Source organism: Lissotriton helveticus, chromosome 4_1 (genome assembly GCF_964261635.1).
Source record: "Lissotriton helveticus chromosome 4_1, aLisHel1.1, whole genome shotgun sequence".
Lineage (NCBI taxonomy): Eukaryota > Metazoa > Chordata > Amphibia > Caudata > Salamandridae > Lissotriton > Lissotriton helveticus.
This window is the reverse complement of record NC_136063.1, coordinates 80,513,457-80,532,299: the sequence shown is the minus strand read 5'-3', so window position 1 is coordinate 80,532,299 and position 18,843 is coordinate 80,513,457. Positions and strand designations below refer to the sequence as shown.

Here is an 18,843-nt window from a genome sequence, read left to right as displayed (position 1 = left end):
GGGGTGAAATAGACTTCAATGGGCATGTGAAGTGTTTGGCTTTAACACCTCCAGCCAGGGGGATAAACTGAAATCTTACCCTGCGCGGAGCTCCATAACCCTGGGTAAAAGGTGTGACTTCTTCCCCTTGAAGCTTAACACCTCCAAATGTCACAGGTATCAGTGTAATTGGTGTCTGGAGGCTGGAAGTAGGCCCATGGCCTAGCAGGCCTTGTCCTGATACTGTAAAAGGGGTTAAAAACATTGTATTGACCACGTGACGTGTCTCCTTTTCACACCTCAAGCCAGGGGGTTAGCCTGAAGCCTTACCCTGCGCAGAGCTCCTTAACCCTAGGTAGAAGGTGTGACTTCATCCCCTTGAAGCCTTACACCTCCAAATCTCACAGGTATCAGTAAAACTGGTGCTTGGAGGCTGGAAGAAGACCCATGGCCTTGCTGGCCTCACCTGACACTGTGAAGGGGTGACATACACTTTATTGGACTTTTGAAGTGTGTTGTTTTCACACCCCCAGCCAGGAGTATAACCCTAAATATTACCCTGCGCGGAGTTCCTTAACCCTGGGTAGGAGGAGTGACTTTGTCCCCTTGAAGCTGCAGGCTTCATAATGTCACAAGTATCACGAAAATAGGTGCCTGGAGGCTGGAAATGTGCCTATGGTCTTGCAGGCCTGGGTCTGATACTGTAAAGGGGTTAGATGCAGTGTTGGAATAAATAACTCTTTCGTTTTCCCACCTCCAGCCAGGGGTGGAACCTGAAATCTTACTCTGCGCGGAGGTCCATAGCCCAGGTTAGTAGGAGCAACTGTATCCCCTTTGAAGATTAACTCCGCCAAATGTTACAAGTATCCCTAAAAGAGGTGTTTGGAGGCTAGGAATGGGCCCACAGCCTTGTGCTGATACTGTAACAGGGGGGAATCTCACCCTGCGCGGAGCTCCATAGCCCTGTGCAGAAATAGACACTTTGTGCCTGCAGGCTAGAAATGGGCTTGGGACACTGAAGGCTAGGATCTGATAATGCAAAGGGCTTTATATACCTTTTGAATGACGTTTTTTTTTTCTCCGCCTCCAGCCAAAGGGGAAATCCTGAAATATTACCCTAATCGGAGCTCCATAGCCCTGTGTAGAAAAAGTGACTTAGTCCCCTAGAACCTAAACATTGAGCAAAATATATATATATATATATTTTGTATTAACAGTTTTAAATGGGTAAATTGTACCCGGATCGGAGATCCATAGGCCGGGTAGAAAAAGTGACTTTGTCCCCTTCAACCTAGAGTTATTTGAAGAAGAAGAAAAAAATTGTATGTGTATATATTTTTTTTTTATTTATTTATTTTGGACCACCTTCAGCTTAGGGGGAAAACCTGAAGTTTTACCCGGATCGGAGCTCCACATCCTCGGGTAGAAACAGTGACGTTGTCCCCTTGAACCTAAAGTTAGTAAAAAAAAAAAAAAAAAAAGTTTAGATTTTTTTTTTTGCCGACCTCCGGCTAAGGGGGGAAACCCGAAATTGTACACGAATCGGAGCTCCCCAGCCCTGGGTGGAACAAGTGACTTTGTCCCCTTAAAACTAAGGAAATAGTAAAAAAAAAAAAAAAAAAAGTATATATATAGTTATTTTTTTTGCCGACCTCCAGCTAAGGGGGGAAACCGGAAATGTTACCCGAATCGGAGCTCATCAGCCCTGGGTAGAAAAAGTGACTTTGTCCCCTTGAACATAAAGTTAGAAAAAAAGAAGAAAAAATGTATGTATCGATTTTTTTTTGTTTTTTTTGCCGACCTCCAGCTAAGGGGGAAATGCGGAAATTTTACCCGAATCATAGCTCACCAGCCCTGGGTAGAAGTAGTGCCCACGTCCCCTTGAACCAAAATGTCCACACACAAAAAAAGAAAAATACTGAAAGCGTTGTTTAAAGGCCCACAGGGACCCGTAAACGGACATGGTGGTTCGCCACATCATTTAGGACCCCACACCCTCTTCCTATGGGCCTGCATGGGAACCCTATTGTATCGACTATTAAGCCCCTAGGGCTTATGCTCCTGGGCGGAAGACAAAGTTGGAGTTAGCACGGCCATTCCGCCGCCCGGCCATCTGGTCGCCGTAGCTGACTGGGCCATCTGGTCGCCGACCAGATGGCCCAGTGAGCTGCGGCGACCAGATGGCCGGGCGGCGGAATGGCCGCGCTAACTCCAACTTTGTCTCCCAGCCAGGCGCTGTAAGCCCCCACTACGTGGGGGGCTTAATAGTCGGTGAACTGCGTGACTCGTGGGGCCCTGAGCCGGGCTAAACCCACTTTAGGTCCCCAGGCAAGGGCTCCATGATGGCGGGCCCCTGGGCCGTGCTACACCCACCTTAGGTCCCCAGGCAAGGGCTCCATGATGGCAGGCCGCTGGACCGGGCTGAACCCACAGTAGGTCCCCAGGCAAGGGCTCCATGTTGGCGTGCCCCTGGGCCGGGCTAAACCTGCCTTATCTCCCCTGTGAAGGGCTCCAGGATAACGTGACCCTGGTACGGGCTAAACACCAATTAGGTCCCCAGGCCAGGGCTCCGTGATGGCAGGCCCCTGGACCGGGCTGAACCTACCTTAGGTCCCCAGTCCAGGGCTCCATGATGGCAGGCCCCTGGACCGGGCTGAACCCACCTTCGGTCCCCAGACAAGGGCTCCATGATGGCGGGCCCCTCGGCCGGGCTGAACCCACAGTAGGTCCCCAGTCCAGGGCTCCATGATGGCAGGCCCCTGGACCGGGCTGAACCCACCTTAGGTCCCCAGGCAAGGGCTCCATGATGGCGGGCCCCTGGGCCGGGCTAAAACTGCCTTATCTCCCCAGTGAAGGGCTCCAGGATAACGAGACCCTGGGACGGGCTAAACACTCCTTAGGTCCCCAGTCCAGGGCTCCATGATGGCAGGCCCCCTGGACCGGGCCGAACCCACCTTAGGTCCCCAGGCAAGGGCTCCATGATGGCAGGCCCCTGGGCCGTGTTAAACCCACCTTAGGTCCCCAGGCAAGGGCTCCATGATGGCAGGCCGCTGGACCGGGCTGAACCCACAGTAGGTCCCCAGGCAAGGGCTCCATGTTGGCGTGCACCTGGGCCGGGCTAAACCTGCCTTATCTCCCCAGTGAAGGGCTCCAGGATAACGGGACCCTGGGACGGGCTAAACACGAATTAGGTCCCCAGTCCAGGGCTCCGTGGTGGCGGGCCCCTGGACCGGGCTGAGCCCGCCTTAGGTCACCAGTTTAGGGCTCCATGGTTGCGGGCCCCTGGGGCGGGCTAAACACGCCTTAGGTCCTCAGTTTAGAGCTCCAGGAAAACGGGACCCTGGGCCGGGCTAAACCCACCGTAGGTCCCCAGGCAAGGGCTCCATAATGGCGGGCACCTGGGCCGGTCTAAACACCCCCTTAGGGACCCAGTCCAGGGCTCCTGAATGGCGGGCTCCTGGGGCCACGGGACAGCGCCCGACATGGTAGGGTGGCACCGGAGCAAATCCCCTGGTATTGGGCTAGCGAGTAGCCGATCCCGGCTCTGCGGGAACAATAGTGCATAGACACAGCTCTCCCATGACATCGTGGTCGGCTCTTAAAAGAGCCTTTGGGTTGGTGTTTTGCGTTTTTCCGTGGGCAAGTCGAGTGTTTAACCGCCGAATCCGTAGAGGGTGCGGCCCTGGCGCTTCAGGGCATAGACCACATCCATGGCGGTGACGGTCTTCCTCTTGGCGTGCTCGGTGTAGGTGACGGCGTCCCGGATCACGTTCTCCAGGAAAACCTTGAGCACCCCGCGGGTCTCCTCGTAGATGAGGCCGGAGATGCGCTTGACTCCGCCACGGCGCGCCAGGCGGCGAATGGCCGGCTTGGTGATGCCCTGGATGTTGTCCCGGAGCACCTTGCGGTGCCTCTTGGCGCCGCCTTTGCCGAGCCCCTTCCCTCCTTTGCCGCGTCCAGACATGTTCTCCTCTTGATGCTGTGAGCAGAAATGACGGCTTACGCCCGCACGGCTGCTTATATGGAGGAGGAGCGGACCTGCGCGGGAGCACCAAGTGACGCCCAGTGAGGCGGGAGAGCCCGGGCCCGCCCTCTGCAGGGAGCGGGGACTGGAGCTGCCGTTGCCGTTTGAAAAAGAGCGGGCTCCCAGCCCGCCTTTGTCATGGGCTGGCTCAGCAGCTGCCGCCGGTGCACAGATCAGTCAAACACACGCAAGCACCTTCCTTCCCGGCCCCCACTTGTGACCGCGGCCCACCTATCCCATGCGTTCGGTGCCCCCTCTCCAATATCAGCAGAAGGCTCGGACATGTTTTAATGGAGCCAGCACACGTTAGCGGCCTCACCGGCACCACCCCGGGGCGTTTGGCCGCCTGCAACCACGTAACACTGCCCACATCTCGCGCCCGGCTGGGGCAAGCCTGCAAAATGTGTCCCCCAAGAATGAAAAAATATATATGTAGAATATTGTTTGAAAAAGGAGCGCGCTCCCAGCCCGCCTCTTTGTCAGCGGCTCCCGATCGGGCTCAGCAGCTGCCGCCGGTGCACTGATCAGTCAAACACACACACACACACACACACACTCCACCTTCCAGGCCCCCACTTGTCACCGCGGCCCGGCTAACCCTCTCGCTCGGTGCCCGCTCAGCTGGGGAGAGTCTGCAAAATGTGTCCCTGAAAATTAAAATTATATATGTATATACAAAAAAAAAAAAAAAAAAACATAATATGGTCGGCCTCATGCTAGGCTTTGGGACGGGACTACATTAAAGTGTACGGCCAGAGCTTGGGCATGCCCTCCGCTACAAAGCTACGGTTGCGGGCGCTGCCGCATCTATGAAGCCGCTAGAGTAACACCATGGCACGGATAAGCTCTTTGATGGAGTCTGTGGTTGGCCCTGAAAAGAGCCTTTGTGTTTAGGGTGTGTTTCCACGGGGGTCTGCGGGCCTTTACTTGCTTGCTTTGCCCTGCGCCTTGTGGCTCTCGGTTTTCTTGGGCAGCAGCACGGCCTGGATGTTGGGCAGGACTCCTCCCTGGGCGATGGTGACTCGGCCCAGCAGCTTGTTCAGCTCCTCGTCGTTGCGGATGGCCAGCTGGAGGTGTCTGGGGATGATGCGGGTCTTCTTGTTGTCCCGGGCCGCGTTGCCAGCCAGCTCCAGGATCTCAGCGGTCAGGTACTCCAGCACTGCAGCCAGATAGACGGGGGCACCGGCGCCCACCCTCTCGGCGTAGCTTCCCTTCCGGAGCAGCCTGTGCACACGGCCCACGGGGAACTGGAGCCCGGCTCTGGAAGAGCGTGTCTTGGCCTTGGCGCGGGCCTTTCCTCCTTGCTTTCCTCGTCCAGACATGGCGATCGGTCTCGGGGTCTCAGTCACACAACAGAGAGAATAATACTTCTCTTTCTGCTGGACTCGGTGATATAAAGACTTCGGGAGCGTCTGATTGGTTGACAGCTAGGCGCTGATAGTACTTCTCATTGGAGGAGGAGGAGGAGGGCTTAACATAGGAAGTGGGGAGCCTGCCAATGAGAAAGGAGAACCGGGAAGAAGACTGCTTTGCACGCCAAGCCCATAAATACAAGTGCAGAGCGCGTAGGCTTTATTTCTCTCGGCTTCACAGCAAGCAGTGAAATATCTTCGACCATGCCTGAGCCAGCCAAGTCCGCGCCGGCTCCCAAGAAGGGCTCCAAGAAAGCGCTCTCCAAGCCGCCCAAGAAGGACGGGAAGAAGCGCAGGAAGAGCAGGAAGGAAAGCTATGCCATCTACATTTACAAAGTGATGAAGCAGGTGCACCCAGATACCGGCATTTCCTCCAAGGCCATGGGCATCATGAACTCCTTCGTGAACGACATCTTCGAGCGCATCGCTAACGAGTCTTCCAAACTGGCTCTCTACAACTCGCGGCGCACCATCACCTCCCGGGAGATCCAGACTGCAGTCCGCCTTCTGCTGCCCGGAGAGCTGGCCAAGCACGCCGTGTCGGAGGGCACCAAGGCCGTCACCAAGTACACCAGCGCCAAGTAAGGCTTCGAGGCGCATCACCAACAAACACAACGGCTCTTTTAAGGGCCAATCACTTCCTCCTCTAAGAGCTAATGTGCTTCTGTTATCACTTGAGAAATATGTGTTTTAGAAGGGTAATGTTGAGTGCAGAAAGGCCCGCTCTCACGGGGCTTGCTGCAAACCGAGGGCCGACAGAGCAGTCAACCCGTTTTGCCTCTTTAAATTAACATATCCCTATGAATGAGCCCTCGTTGGGACCAAGTGTCACATAAGCACTGTAACGATGAGGTTACATAAACCCACTGGGAATTCGCGCATCTGCCCCCGGGCTTATTCTTTTCCATGTATGGGGCGAACAGTGTTTGTGTGAGCGGGTTTAACGTTGTGTTAGTACTTTTAAGACCCTGGGGAACGGCTATAATCCGCCCCGGGGCAAACGTTCCTGAAATCGGACACATGAACCCGATGTACCGGGAGCACAGATGCGCCATAGCGCTGGCTTGTGACCAGCGGATCCCTACACAATCCTCTACCCCCAAAGAAGCTCTCTATTAAATGAAGGACACGTTTAAGAGGTGTTTGTGCACTGTGAACACGGAGTGCTCTGGTTCCCCCCCCCAGAGCCGGTATAAGTTGCCCAGTACTCGAGGTACTCTCAGAGCCCGACGTACCGGGGGCACAGATGCCCCATAGTGCTGGCTTGTGACCCGCGGATCCCGACCACAACCCTCTACCCAAACAACGCTTTAAAATGAAGGACACATTGGAGAGGTGTTGGTGCACTGTGAACACAGAGTGCTCTGGTTTCTCAAGAGCCGGCGGTATAAGTTGCCCAGTGCTCGTGGTACTCACAGCCCACCCTCCCTGACGTGTTAAAACACGTGCCATGACAGATAAGATAAGCTCGTAGTTGACAGGGTGGTGGCCCTTAAAAGAGCCGTTGTGGTGGTTGTCCGGGTCGGTCCGTCGCCTTAGGCCCTCTCGCCTCGGATGCGACGTGCCAGCTGGATGTCCTTGGGCATGATGGTCACCCTCTTGGCGTGGATGGCGCACAGGTTGGTGTCCTCGAAGAGCCCGACCAGGTAGGCCTCGCTGGCCTCCTGCAGGGCCATGACGGCGGAGCTCTGGAAGCGCAGGTCGGTCTTGAAGTCCTGGGCGATCTCCCTCACCAGGCGCTGGAAGGGCAGCTTGCGGATGAGGAGCTCGGTGGACTTCTGGTAGCGGCGGATCTCGCGGAGGGCCACGGTGCCGGGCCGGTAGCGGTGAGGCTTCTTGACGCCGCCGGTGGCAGGCGCGCTCTTGCGGGCAGCCTTGGTGGCCAGCTGCTTGCGGGGCGCTTTGCCGCCGGTGGACTTGCGGGCTGTCTGCTTGGTGCGGGCCATGGCGGGAGCGGTCTCTCTCGGCGAAGGCAGAGAAGAATGGCGTCGAACGGGGAAAGAGCCCTATTTATGCGCTCACAGACGGAGGGCTGCTCTGATTGGCTGAGGAGACCGCCCCACGTTCGAAAATAGCCCGCGGTGTGCAACGATTGGTTACTGGACCGGAGGCTGCAGCCTAGCTGTCCAATGAGCTGTGGATAAAAGAGAACCCTCCGGTTGGATGATGTAGCCGGAGCCCGCGCCCCGGCCAGCCTTTGTCTCCGTGTCCGGCCGTCCACTGGTGGTCCACCCGACCCCGGTCAACCGGGAGAGGAGCCCGAGATGTCATGAGCACGCCGCCCTGGAACACTCCCCGTTACCTGCGCTCGATGGAAAGTTCACAATCGTCTGCTTTATGCAGACACTATGTCGAGTCTGCCCGGGTACAGTGAAAGCACCAACACACACACACACACGTTAGCACACGTTTATAATAAACTGAGGTCTCATAACTCCCGGACCCCCTTTTACCCGCCCCATGTCACCCTGGAGCACGCAGTGCCCTGCGCTCCATTTAAAGTTCACAATCGTCTGCTTTATGCAGACACTATGTCGAGTCTGCCCGGGTACAGTGAAAGCACCGAGACACAAACACGTTATTGCACATGTACTATGAACGGAGGTCTTATAACTCCCGGACCCCCTTGTTTTCTATGTGATAACGATTTCAATCCACTCAGCACCGAAAGAGCCGTTTTATATGGCCAAGATCACACGCAGCACTCGCCTGTGAAACGGTGCACTGGGATGTATTGTGCGGTTTATTTTTTGGAAAAGTGGGGCATTGGGTGGGTGCAAAGGTGGGGATGAACACGCTCTCTTATAGACAGGGTGGTGGCCCTTAAAAGAGCCTTTGTGTTTGCAGTGTCTCGGTGCAAGCCCTTACTTCTTCTTGGGTGCTGCCTTTTTGGGCTTGGCTGCTTTGGGCTTGGCTGCCTTGGGTTTGACTACCTTGGCAGGGCTTTTCTTGGCTACTTTGGGCTTCGCCGCCTTGGCTTTCGCTGGGCTCTTGGCAGCCTTCTTGGCGGGGGCAGCCTTGGGCTTCTTGGGGCTCTTTGCTGCCGCCGGCTTCTTGACCTTCTTCGGGCTCTTCTTGACCCCCGCGGGAGCCTTTTTGGGCTTCTTGGCGGCAGGGGCAGCTTTCTTGGCCGCTGGCTTCTTGGTGGCTGTCTTCTTTGCCGCCTTCTTGCCCACCAGCTGCTTCTTGTTCACCTTCAGCTGGGCTAGGGCGCCTTTGCTGACCAGGCTCTTCAGGGAGACCTTTACTCGGCCCTTGTTCTTGTCCGCATCGTAGCCGGCGGCGAGCAGCCCCTTCTTCAGGGCCGACAGGGAGACTCCCTTCCTCTCGGCCGAGGCAGTCACCACCTTCATAATCATGTCGGACACGCTGGGACCGGAAGGCTTCTTGGCCTTGGAGGCCCCCGCTGCTTTCTTCTGCTGCTTCTTCTTGGGGGCGACCTCAGCGGGAGGCGCCGCGACGGCTGGAGCGGTTTCGGCCATTGTAATGCAAGTCTGGGCGCAGGCACTGTCAGAGAGCAGAAATGTACCGCCCGAGCCGAGCCCCGTGCATATATAGGGAGGAGCCAGCCCCTGATTGGTCCCGGGGAGAGAGGGCTGTGCGAGGCGCACTCGGCTCCCTGCTCCGAGCTGACTTTTGTGTTTCCTACCATCGGAATAACTAAGTTTTAAAACACAATCAGTTAAACACACGCTCCCAGGCACACATGAAAAGAAGCCCAGCTTCAGCCCCTTCCCGCGCCCGCCCCCGTTTCAGCTGCCCCCGTCCTCAGAGGCTCGTAATCCGCCGTGAATCTCTGCCCTCCCCCGATGGCTGACGCCCCCGAGCCTGGAATCCCGGGCCTCGGGCCCCTTTTCCCCGGTCCACCCTCGCGCTCCGAGGCCGGGAGCGGCGGCCCGCGGGCGGGAGGGGCCTCCTGCAGGGAGCGGGCCCTGTGGCGGCGCAGTGGGGCTCCGGGGGCCGCGGGGAGCGGGTTCTGGAACGGGCCGAAGTAACACAGGGCTCCGCCGGCCGAGAGCGGGGAGTGGAGACAATGCCCGGGGTCCAGGGGGGCCCTCGCCGCGCGCCTGCACCCTCGGCTGTGGCACCCACGAGTCGGGGGCAGCCGGGGGACTTTTACAAGCAGCGGGGCACGGTCCGGGCTCAGGCATCACCAGGGGTGCTGCGCGCTGATAGCTGCACATGGAGGCAGAGGGCATTCACTGCCAAGCGCCGAGCTGGAGGAGACGGGCGCAGACTCAACATCATAAACACACAGTGGCACGGTGAAGGCAGGCGGCCGAGTCAGGCCTGCATGTTTAACGGCACCCAGAGTGAGAGCAGAGGGTGTGAATGCACCTGAAATGGTGACCCCCCCCAGTACCTGCATGGAGGCACTCTGCTGAGCTGCTTTTTTACAGCTGGAGTTAGGTTTACCACTCAGGTGACGTACCTAGAAGGGAACCGACCTTAACAACGCGGTCAAAACACCGCAGTACATTTAGATCTCTGCATTTACCCCGCAAGTCGTTTCCACGACTTGCACTGGAGGGCGCTCTACACTAAGGAATAGTGTGATTTACTATTCCAACACCTTCCATCCCTGGAATAGTAAATCATACTATTCCTAAGTCTAGATCGCCCTCCCGTGCAAGTTGTGGAAAGCGCCTAAAAAAGCAATGTAATGTACCGCAATCTAATTCTTACATCATACATCCCACAGTACAGAGGCCTGTGACTATCACCGTTGTAGTGAGCCCGATTGCTGGCGTGGGGACCACTCCTGAATCAAATGGTCTGTCAAGAGTGCGACCTGCGCCCACAAATCAGATTCTGCGTCTGGCAGCCTGATTGAGATCTACTTCTAAATACCGGTTTTCGCCTTGGATGTAGGTAGAGTGAACCACAAATAAAACACTTCTCATAGTACAAAACGTACATCAACAGTTTCAGATCTTAGCCTTCAGGTACTCTGGCCCATCCCTAGCTTGTCACAGGTATCACCAAAACTGGTGCCTGTAGGCTGGAAACACTCCCAAGGCCTTGCAAGCCTTTCCTGATAATGTGAACAGGCGAAGTACACTTTATTGGACATGTGAAGTGTTTTGCTTTAACACCTCCAGTCAGGGGTGAAGCCTGAAATCTTACCCTGCGCTGAGCTCCATAACCCTGGGTAGAAGGTGCGACTTCTTCCCCTTGAAGTTTAACACCACCAAATGTCACAGGTATCAGTAACATTGGTGCCTGGGGGCTGGAAGTAGGCCCAAGGCCTTGCAGGCCTTTCCTGATACTGTAAAAGGGGTGAAATAGACTTTATTGGGCATGTGGAGTGTTTTGCTTTAACGCCTCCAGCCAGGGGGATAACCTGAAATCTTACCCTGTGCTGAGCTCCATAACCCTGGGTAGAAGGTGCGACTTCTTCCCCTTGAAGCTTACCACCACCAAATGTCACAGGTATCAGTAACATTGGTGCCTGGAGGCTGGAAGTAGGCCCAAGGCCTTGCAGGCCTTTCCTGATACTGTGAAGGGGTGAAATAGACTTTATTGGGCATGTGGTGTGTTTTGCTTTAACACCCCCAGCAAGGGGGACAACCTGAAATCTTACCCTGCGCTGAGCTCCATAACCCTGGGTAGAAGGTGTGACTTCTTCCCCTTGAAGCTTACCACCACCAAATGTCACAGGTATCAGTAACATTGGTGCCTGGAGTCTGGAAGAAGGCACAATGCCTTGCAGGCCTTTCCTGATACTGTGGAGGGGTGAAATAGACTTTATTGGGCATGTGGAGTGTTTTGCTTTAACACCTCCAGCCAGGGGGATAACCTGAATTCTTACCCTGCGCGGAGCTCCATAACCCTGGGTAGAAGGTGTGACTTCATCCCCTTGACGCTTAGCACCTCCAAATGTCACAGGTATCAGTACAATTGGTGCCTGGAGGCTGGAAGTAGGCCCAAGGTCTTGCAGGCCTTTCCTGATACTGTGAAGTGGTAAAATAGACTTTAATGGGCATGTGGAGTGTTTTGCTTTAACACCTCCAGCCAGGGGGATAACCTGAATTCTTACCCTGCACTGAGCTCCATAACCCTGGGTAGAAGGTGTGACCTCATCCCCTTGAAGCTTAACACCACCAAATGTCACAGGTATTAGTAACATTGGTGCCTGGAGGCTGGAAGTAGGCCCAAGGCCTTGCAGGCCTTTCCTGATACTGCGAATGGGTGAAATACACATTGTTGTGTATGGTAATTGTTCTATTTTCACGCCTCCAACCTGGGGAGAAGCATGGAATCTTACCCTGCGCGGAGCTCCATAACCCTGGGTAGAAGGTGCGACTTCATCCCCTTGAAGCTTAACACCACCAAATGTCACAGGTATCAGTAACATTGGTGCCTGGAGGCTGGAAGTAGGACCAAGGCCTTGCAGGTCCTTCCTGATACTGTGAAGGGGTGAAATAGACTTTATTGGGCATGTGAAGTGTTTTGCTTTAACACCTCAAGCCAGGGGGATAACCTGAATTCTTACCCTGCGCGGAGCTCCATAACCCTGGGTAGAAGGTGTGACTTCATCCCCTTGACGCTTAGCACCTCCAAATGTCACAGGTATCAGTACAATTGGTGCCTGGAGGCTGGAAGTAGGCCCAAGGTCTTGCAGGCCTTTCCTGATACTGTGAAGGGGTAAAATAGACTTTAATGGGCATGTGGAGTGTTTTGCTTTAACACCTCCAGCCAGGGGGATAACCTAAAATCTTACCCTGCGCTGAGCTCCATAACCCTGGGTAGAAAGTGTGACTTCATCCCCTTGAAGCTTAACACCACCAAATGTCACAGGTATCAGTAAAATTGGTGCCTGGAAGCTGGAAGTAGGCCCAAGGCCTTGCAGGCCTTTCCTGATACTGTGAAAGGGGTGAAATAGACTTTATTGGGCATGGGAAGTGTTTAGCTTTAACACCTCAAGCCGGGGGGATAACCTGGAATCTTACCCTGCGCTGAGCTCCATAACCCTGGGTAAAAGGTGTGACTTCATCCCCTTGACGTTGAACAACACCAAATCTCACAGGTATCAGTAACATTGGTGCCTGGAGGTTGGAACATAGCACAAGGCCTTGCAGACCTTTCCTGATACTGGGAAAGGGTGAAATACACTGCACTGGGCATATGAGGTGTTTTGCTTAAACACCTCCAGCCAGCGGGATAACCTAAATTCTTACCCTGAGCTGAGCTCCATAACCCTGGGTAGAAAGTGTGACTTCATCCCCTTGAAGCTTAACACCACCAAATGTCACAGGTATCAGTAACATTGGTGCCTGGGGGCTGGAAGTAGGCCCAATGCCTTGCAGGCCTTTCCTGATACTGTGGAGGGCTGAAATAGACGTTATTGGGCATGAGAAGTGTTTTGCTTCAACACATCCAGCTAGGGGTGAAAAGCTGAAATCTTACCCTGCGCTGAGCTCCATAACCCTGGGTAGAAGGTGTGACTTCATCCCCTTGAAGTTGAACACCACCAAATGTCACAGGTATCAGTAACATTGGTGCCTGGAGGCTGGAAGTAGGACCAAGGCCTTGCCGGTCCTTCCTGATACTGTGAAGTGGTGAAATAGACTTTATTGGGCATGTGAAGTGTTTTTGTTTAACACCTCCAGCCAGGGGGATAACCCGAATTCTTACCCTGCACTGAGCTCCATAACCCTGGGTAGAAGGTGTGACTTCATCCCCTTGACGCTTAGCACCTCTAAATGTCACAGGTATCAGTAACATTGGTGCCTGGAGGCTGGAAGTAGGCCCAAGGCCTTGCAGGCCTTTCCTGATACTGTGAAGGGGTGAAATAGACTTTAATGGTCATGTGGAGTGTTTTGCTTTAACACCTCCAGCCAGGGGGATAACCTGAAATCTTACCCTGCGCTGAGCTCCATAACCCTGGGTAAAAGGCGTGACTTCATCCCCTTGAAGCTTAACACCACCACATGTCACATGTATCAGTAACATTGGTGCCTGGAGGCTGGAAGTAGGCACAAGGCCTTGCAGGCCTTTCCTGATACTGGGAATGGGTGAAATACCCTGTACTGGGCATGTGAGGTGTTTTGCTTAAACACATCCAGACAGGGGGATAATGTAAAATCTTACCCTGCGCTGAGCTCTATAACCCTGGGTAGAAAGTGTGACTTCATCCCCTTATAGTTTAACACCACCAAATGTCACAGGTATCAGTAAAATTGGTGCTTGGAGGCTGGAAGTAGGCCCAAGGCCTTGCATGCCTTTCCTGATACTGTGAAGGGGTGAAATAGACTTTATTGGGCATGTGGAGTGTTTTGCTTTAACACCTCCAGACAGGGTTGAAACTTGAAATCTTACCCTGCGCTGAGCTCCATAACCCTGGGTAGAAGGTGTGACTTCATCCCCTTGAAGCTTAACACCACCAAATGTCACAGGTATGAGTAACATTGGTGCCTGGAGGCTGGAAGTAGGCCCAAGGCCTTGCATGCCTTTCCTGATACTGTGAAGGGGTGAAATAGACTTTAATGGGCATGTGGAGTGTTTTGCTTTAACACCTCTAGCCAGGGGGATAACCTGAAATCTTACCCTGCGCTGAGCTCCATAACCCTGGGTAGAAGGTGTGACTTCATCCCCTTGACGCTTAGCACCTCCAAATGTCACAGGTATCAGTAAAATTGGTGCCTGGAGGATGGAAGTAGGCCCAAGGCCTTGCATGCCTTTCCTGATACTGTGAAGGGGTGAAATAGACTTTAATGGGCATGTGGAGTGTTTTGCTTTAACACCTCCAGCCAGGGGGATAACCTGAAATCTTACCCTACGCTGAGCTCCATAACCCTGGGTAAAAGGTGTGACTACATCCCCTTGAAGCTTAACACCACCAAATGTCACAGGTATCAGTACAATTGGTGCCTGCTGGCTGGAAGTAGGCCCAAGGCCTTTCAGGCCTTTCCTGATACTGTAAAAGGGGTGAAATAGACTTTATTGGGCATGTGAAGTGTTTTGCTTTAACACCCCCAGCAAGGGGGACAACCTGAAATCTTACCCTGCGCTGAGCTCCATAACCCTGGGTAGAAGGTGTGACTTCTTCCCCTTGAAGCTTACCACCACCAAATGTCACAGGTATCAGTAACATTGGTGCCTGGAGGCTGGAAGAAGGCACAATGCCTTGCAGGCCTTTCCTGATACTGTGGAGGGGTGAAATAGACTTTATTGGGAATGAGAAGTGTTTTGTTTCAACACATCCAGCTAGGGATGAAAAGCTGAAATCTTACCCTGCGCTGAGCTCCATAACCCTGGGTAGAAGGTGTTACTTCATCCCCTTGAAGTTGAACAACACCAAATGTCACAGGTATCAGTACAATTGGTGTCTGGAGGCTGGAAGTAGACCCAAGGCCTTGCAGGCCTTTCCTGATACTGTGAAGGGGTGAAATACAAATTATTGGGCATGTGAAGTGTTTTGCTTTAACACCTCAAGCCAGGGGGATAACCTGAAATCATACCCTGCGCTGAGCTCCATTACCCTGGGTAGAAGGTGTGACTTCATCCCCTTGAAGCTTAACACCACCAAATGTCACAGGTATCAGTACAATTGGTGCCTGCAGGCTGGAAGTAGGCCCAAGGCCTTTCAGGCCTTTCCTGATACTGTGAAGGGGTGAAATAGACTTTATTGGGCATGTGAGGTGTTTTGCTTAAACACCTCCAGCCAGGGGGATAACCTAAAATATTACCCTGCGCTGAGCTTCATAACCCTGGGTAGAAAGTGCGACTTCATCCCCTTGAAGCTTAACACCTCCAAATGTCACAGGTATCAGTGTAATTGGTGCCTGGAGGCTGGAAGTAGGCCCAAGGCCTTGTAGGCCTTTTACTGATACTGTGAAGGGGTGAAATAGACTTTATTGGGCATGTGAAGTGTTTTGCTTTAACACCTCAAGCAAGGGGGATTACCTGGAATCTTACCCTGCGCTGAGCTCCATAACCCTGGGCAAAAGGTGTGACTTCATCCCCTTGAAGCTTAACACCACCAAATGTCAAAGGTATCAGTAACATTGGTGCCTGGAGGCTGGAAGTAGGCACAAGGCCTTGCAGGCCTTTCCTGGTACTTTGAAAGGGGTGAAATAGACTTTATTGGGCAAGTGAAGTGTTTTGCTTTAACACCTCAAGCCAGGGCGATAACATGAAATCTTACCCTGCGCTGAGCTCCATAACCCTGCGTAGAAGGTGTGACTTCTTCCCCTTGAAGCTTAACACCACCAAATGTCACAGGTATCAGTAACATTGGTGCCTGGAGGCCTGAAGTAGGCACAAGGCCTTGCAGGCCTTTCCTGATACTGGGAAAGGGTGAAATACACTGTACTGGGCATGTGAGGTGTTTTGCTTAAACACCTCAAGCCAGGGGGATAACCTGAAATATTACCCTGCGCTGAGCTCCATAACCCTGGGTAGAAGGTGTGACTTTTTCCCCTTTAAGCTTAACACCACCAAATGTCACAGGTGTCAGTAACATTGGTGCCTGGGGGCTGGAAGTAGGCCCAAGGCCTTGCAGGCCTTTCCTGATACTGTGAAGGGGTGAAATAGACTGTGTTGGGCAAGTGAAGTGTTTTGCTTTAACACCTGCAGCCAGGGGGATAACCTGAATTGTTACCCTGCACTGAGCTCCATAACCCTGGGTAGAAGGTGTGACTTCTTCCCCTTGAAGCTTAACACCACCAAATGTCACAGGTATCAGTAACATTGGTGCCTGGAGGATGGAAGTAGGCCCAAGGCCTTGCAGGCCTTTCCTGATACTGTGAAGGGGTGAAATAGACTTTATTGGGCATGTGAAGTGTTTTGCTTTAACACCTCCAGCCAGGGGGATAATCTGAAATCTTACCCTGCGCTGAGCTCCATAACCCTGGGTAAAAGGTGTGCCTTCATCCCCTTGAAGCTCAACACCACCAAATGTCACAGGTATCAGTAACATTGGTGCCTGGAGGCTGGAAGTAGGACCAAGGCCTTGCAGGTCCTTCCTGATACTGTGAAGGGGTGAAATAGACTTTATTGGGCATGTGAAGTGTTTTGCTTTAACACCTCCAGCCAGGGGGATAACCCCAATTCTTACCCTGCGCTGAGCTCCATAACCCTGGGTAGAAAGTGTGACTTCATCCCCTTGAAGCTGAACACCACCAAATGTCACCGGTATCAGTAAAATTGGTGCCTGGAAGCTGGAAGTAGGCCCAAGGCCTTGCAGGCCTTTCCTGATACTGTGAAAGGGGTGAAATAGACTTTATTGGGCATGTGGAGTGTTTTGCTTTAACACCTCCAGCCAGGGGGATAACCCCAATTCTTACCCTGCGCTGAGCTCCATAACCCTGGGTAGAAAGTGTGACTTCATCCCCTTGAAGCTGAACACCACCAAATGTCAGCGGTATCAGTAAAATTTGTGCCTGGAAGCTGGAAGTAGGCCCAAGGCCTTGCAGGCCTTTCCTGATACTGTGAAAGGGGTGAAATAGACTTTATTGGGCATGTGGAGTGTTTTGCTTTAACACCTCCAGCCAGGGGGATAACCTAAAATCTTACCCTGCGCTGAGCTCCATAACCCTGGGTAGAAAGTGTGACTTCATCCCCTTGAAGCTTAACACCACCAAATGTCACAGGTATCAGTAAAATTGGTGCCTGGAAGCTGGAAGTAGGCCCAAGGCCTTGCAGGCCTTTCCTGATACTGTGAAGGGGTGAAATAGACTTTTTTGGGCATGTGGAGTGTTTTGCTTTAACACCTCTAGCCAGGGGGATAACCTGAAATCTTACCCTGCGCTGAGCTCCATAACCCTGGGTAGAAGGTGTGACTTCATCCCCTTGAAGCTTAACACCACCAAATGTCACAGGTATGAGTAACATTGGTGCCTGGAGGCTGGAAGTAGGCCCAAGGCCTTGCATGCCTTTCCTGATACTGTGAAGGGGTGAAATCGACTTTAATGGGCATGTGGAGTGTTTTGCTTTAACACCTCCAGCCAGGGGGATAACCTAAAATCTTACCCTGCGCTGAGCTCCATAACCCTGGGTAGAAAGTGTGACTTCATCCCCTTGAAGCTTAAAACCACCAAATGTCACAGGTATCAGTAAAATTGGTGCCTGGAAGCTGGAAGTAGGCCCAAGGCCTTGCATGCCTTTCCAGATACTGTGGAGGGGTGAAATAGACTTTATTGGGCATGTGGTGTGTTTTGCTTTAACACCTCAAGCCGGGGGGGATAACCTGGAATCTTACCCTGCGCTGAGCTCCATAACCCTGGGTAAAAGGTGTGACTTCATCCCCTTGAAGCTTAACACCACCAAATGTCACAGGTGTCAGTAACATTGGTGCCAGGGGGCTGGAAGTAGGCCCAAGGCCTTGCAGGCCTTTCCTGATACTGTGAAGGGGTGAAATAGACTTTTTTGGGCATGTGGAGTGTTTTGCTTTAACACCTCTAGCCAGGGGGATAACCTGAAATCTTACCCTGCGCTGAGCTCCATAACCCTGGGTAGAAGGTGTGACTTCATCCCCTTGAAGCTTAACACCACCAAATGTCACAGGTATGAGTAACATTGATGCCTGGAGGCTGGAAGTAGGCCCAAGGCCTTGCATGCCTTTCCTGATACTGTGAAGGGGTGAAATAGACTTTAATGGGCATGTGGAGTGTTTTGCTTTAACACCTCTAGCCAGGGGGATAACCTGAAATCTTACCCTGCGCTGAGCTCCATAACCCTGGGTAGAAGGTGTGACTTCATCCCCTTGAAGCTGAACACCTCCAAATGTCTCAAGTATCACAAAAACAGGTGCCTGGAGGCTGGAAACTGGCACTAGGCCTTGCAGGCCTTTCCTGATACTATGAAAGGGGTGAAATAGACTTTATTGGGCATGTGAAGTGTTTTTCTTTAACACCTCCAGCCAGGGGGATAACCCAAATTCTTACCCTGCACTGAGCTCCATAACCCTGGGTAGAAGGTGTGACTTCTTCCCCTTGAAGCTTAACACCACCAAATGTCACAGGTATCAGTAACATTGGTGCCTGGAGGCCTGAAGTAGGCACAAGGCCTTGCAGGCCTTTCCTGATACTGGGAAAGGGTGAAATACACTGTACTGGGCATGTGAGGTGTTTTGCTTAAACACCTCAAGCCAGGGGGATAACCTGAAATATTACCCTGCGCTGAGCTCCATAACCCTGGGTAGAAGGTGTGACTTTTTCCCCTTTAAGCTTAACACCACCAAATGTCACAGGTGTCAGTAACATTGGTGCCTGGGGGCTGGAAGTAGGCCCAAGGCCTTGCAGGCCTTTCCTGATACTGTGAAGGGGTGAAATAGACTGTGTTGGGCAAGTGAAGTGTTTTGCTTTAACACCTGCAGCCAGGGGGATAACCTGAATTGTTACCCTGCACTGAGCTCCATAACCCTGGGTAGAAGGTGTGACTTCTTCCCCTTGAAGCTTAACACCACCAAATGTCACAGGTATC

The 18,843-nt window shown here is 53.1% G+C and overlaps 1 protein-coding gene across 1 annotated transcript; it reads right to left on the bottom strand.

Moving 5' to 3' along the window:
- Nucleotides 1-6,941: 6,941 nt before the first annotated feature.
- On the bottom strand, nucleotides 6,942-7,521 carry LOC144826964 (histone H3). The gene has a single exon (XM_078685427.1). It carries the CDS (start codon nucleotides 7,359-7,361, stop codon nucleotides 6,951-6,953), a length of 411 nt encoding a protein of 136 aa, XP_078541553.1. The 5' UTR covers nucleotides 7,362-7,521; the 3' UTR covers nucleotides 6,942-6,950.
- Nucleotides 7,522-18,843: the final 11,322 nt, after the last annotated feature.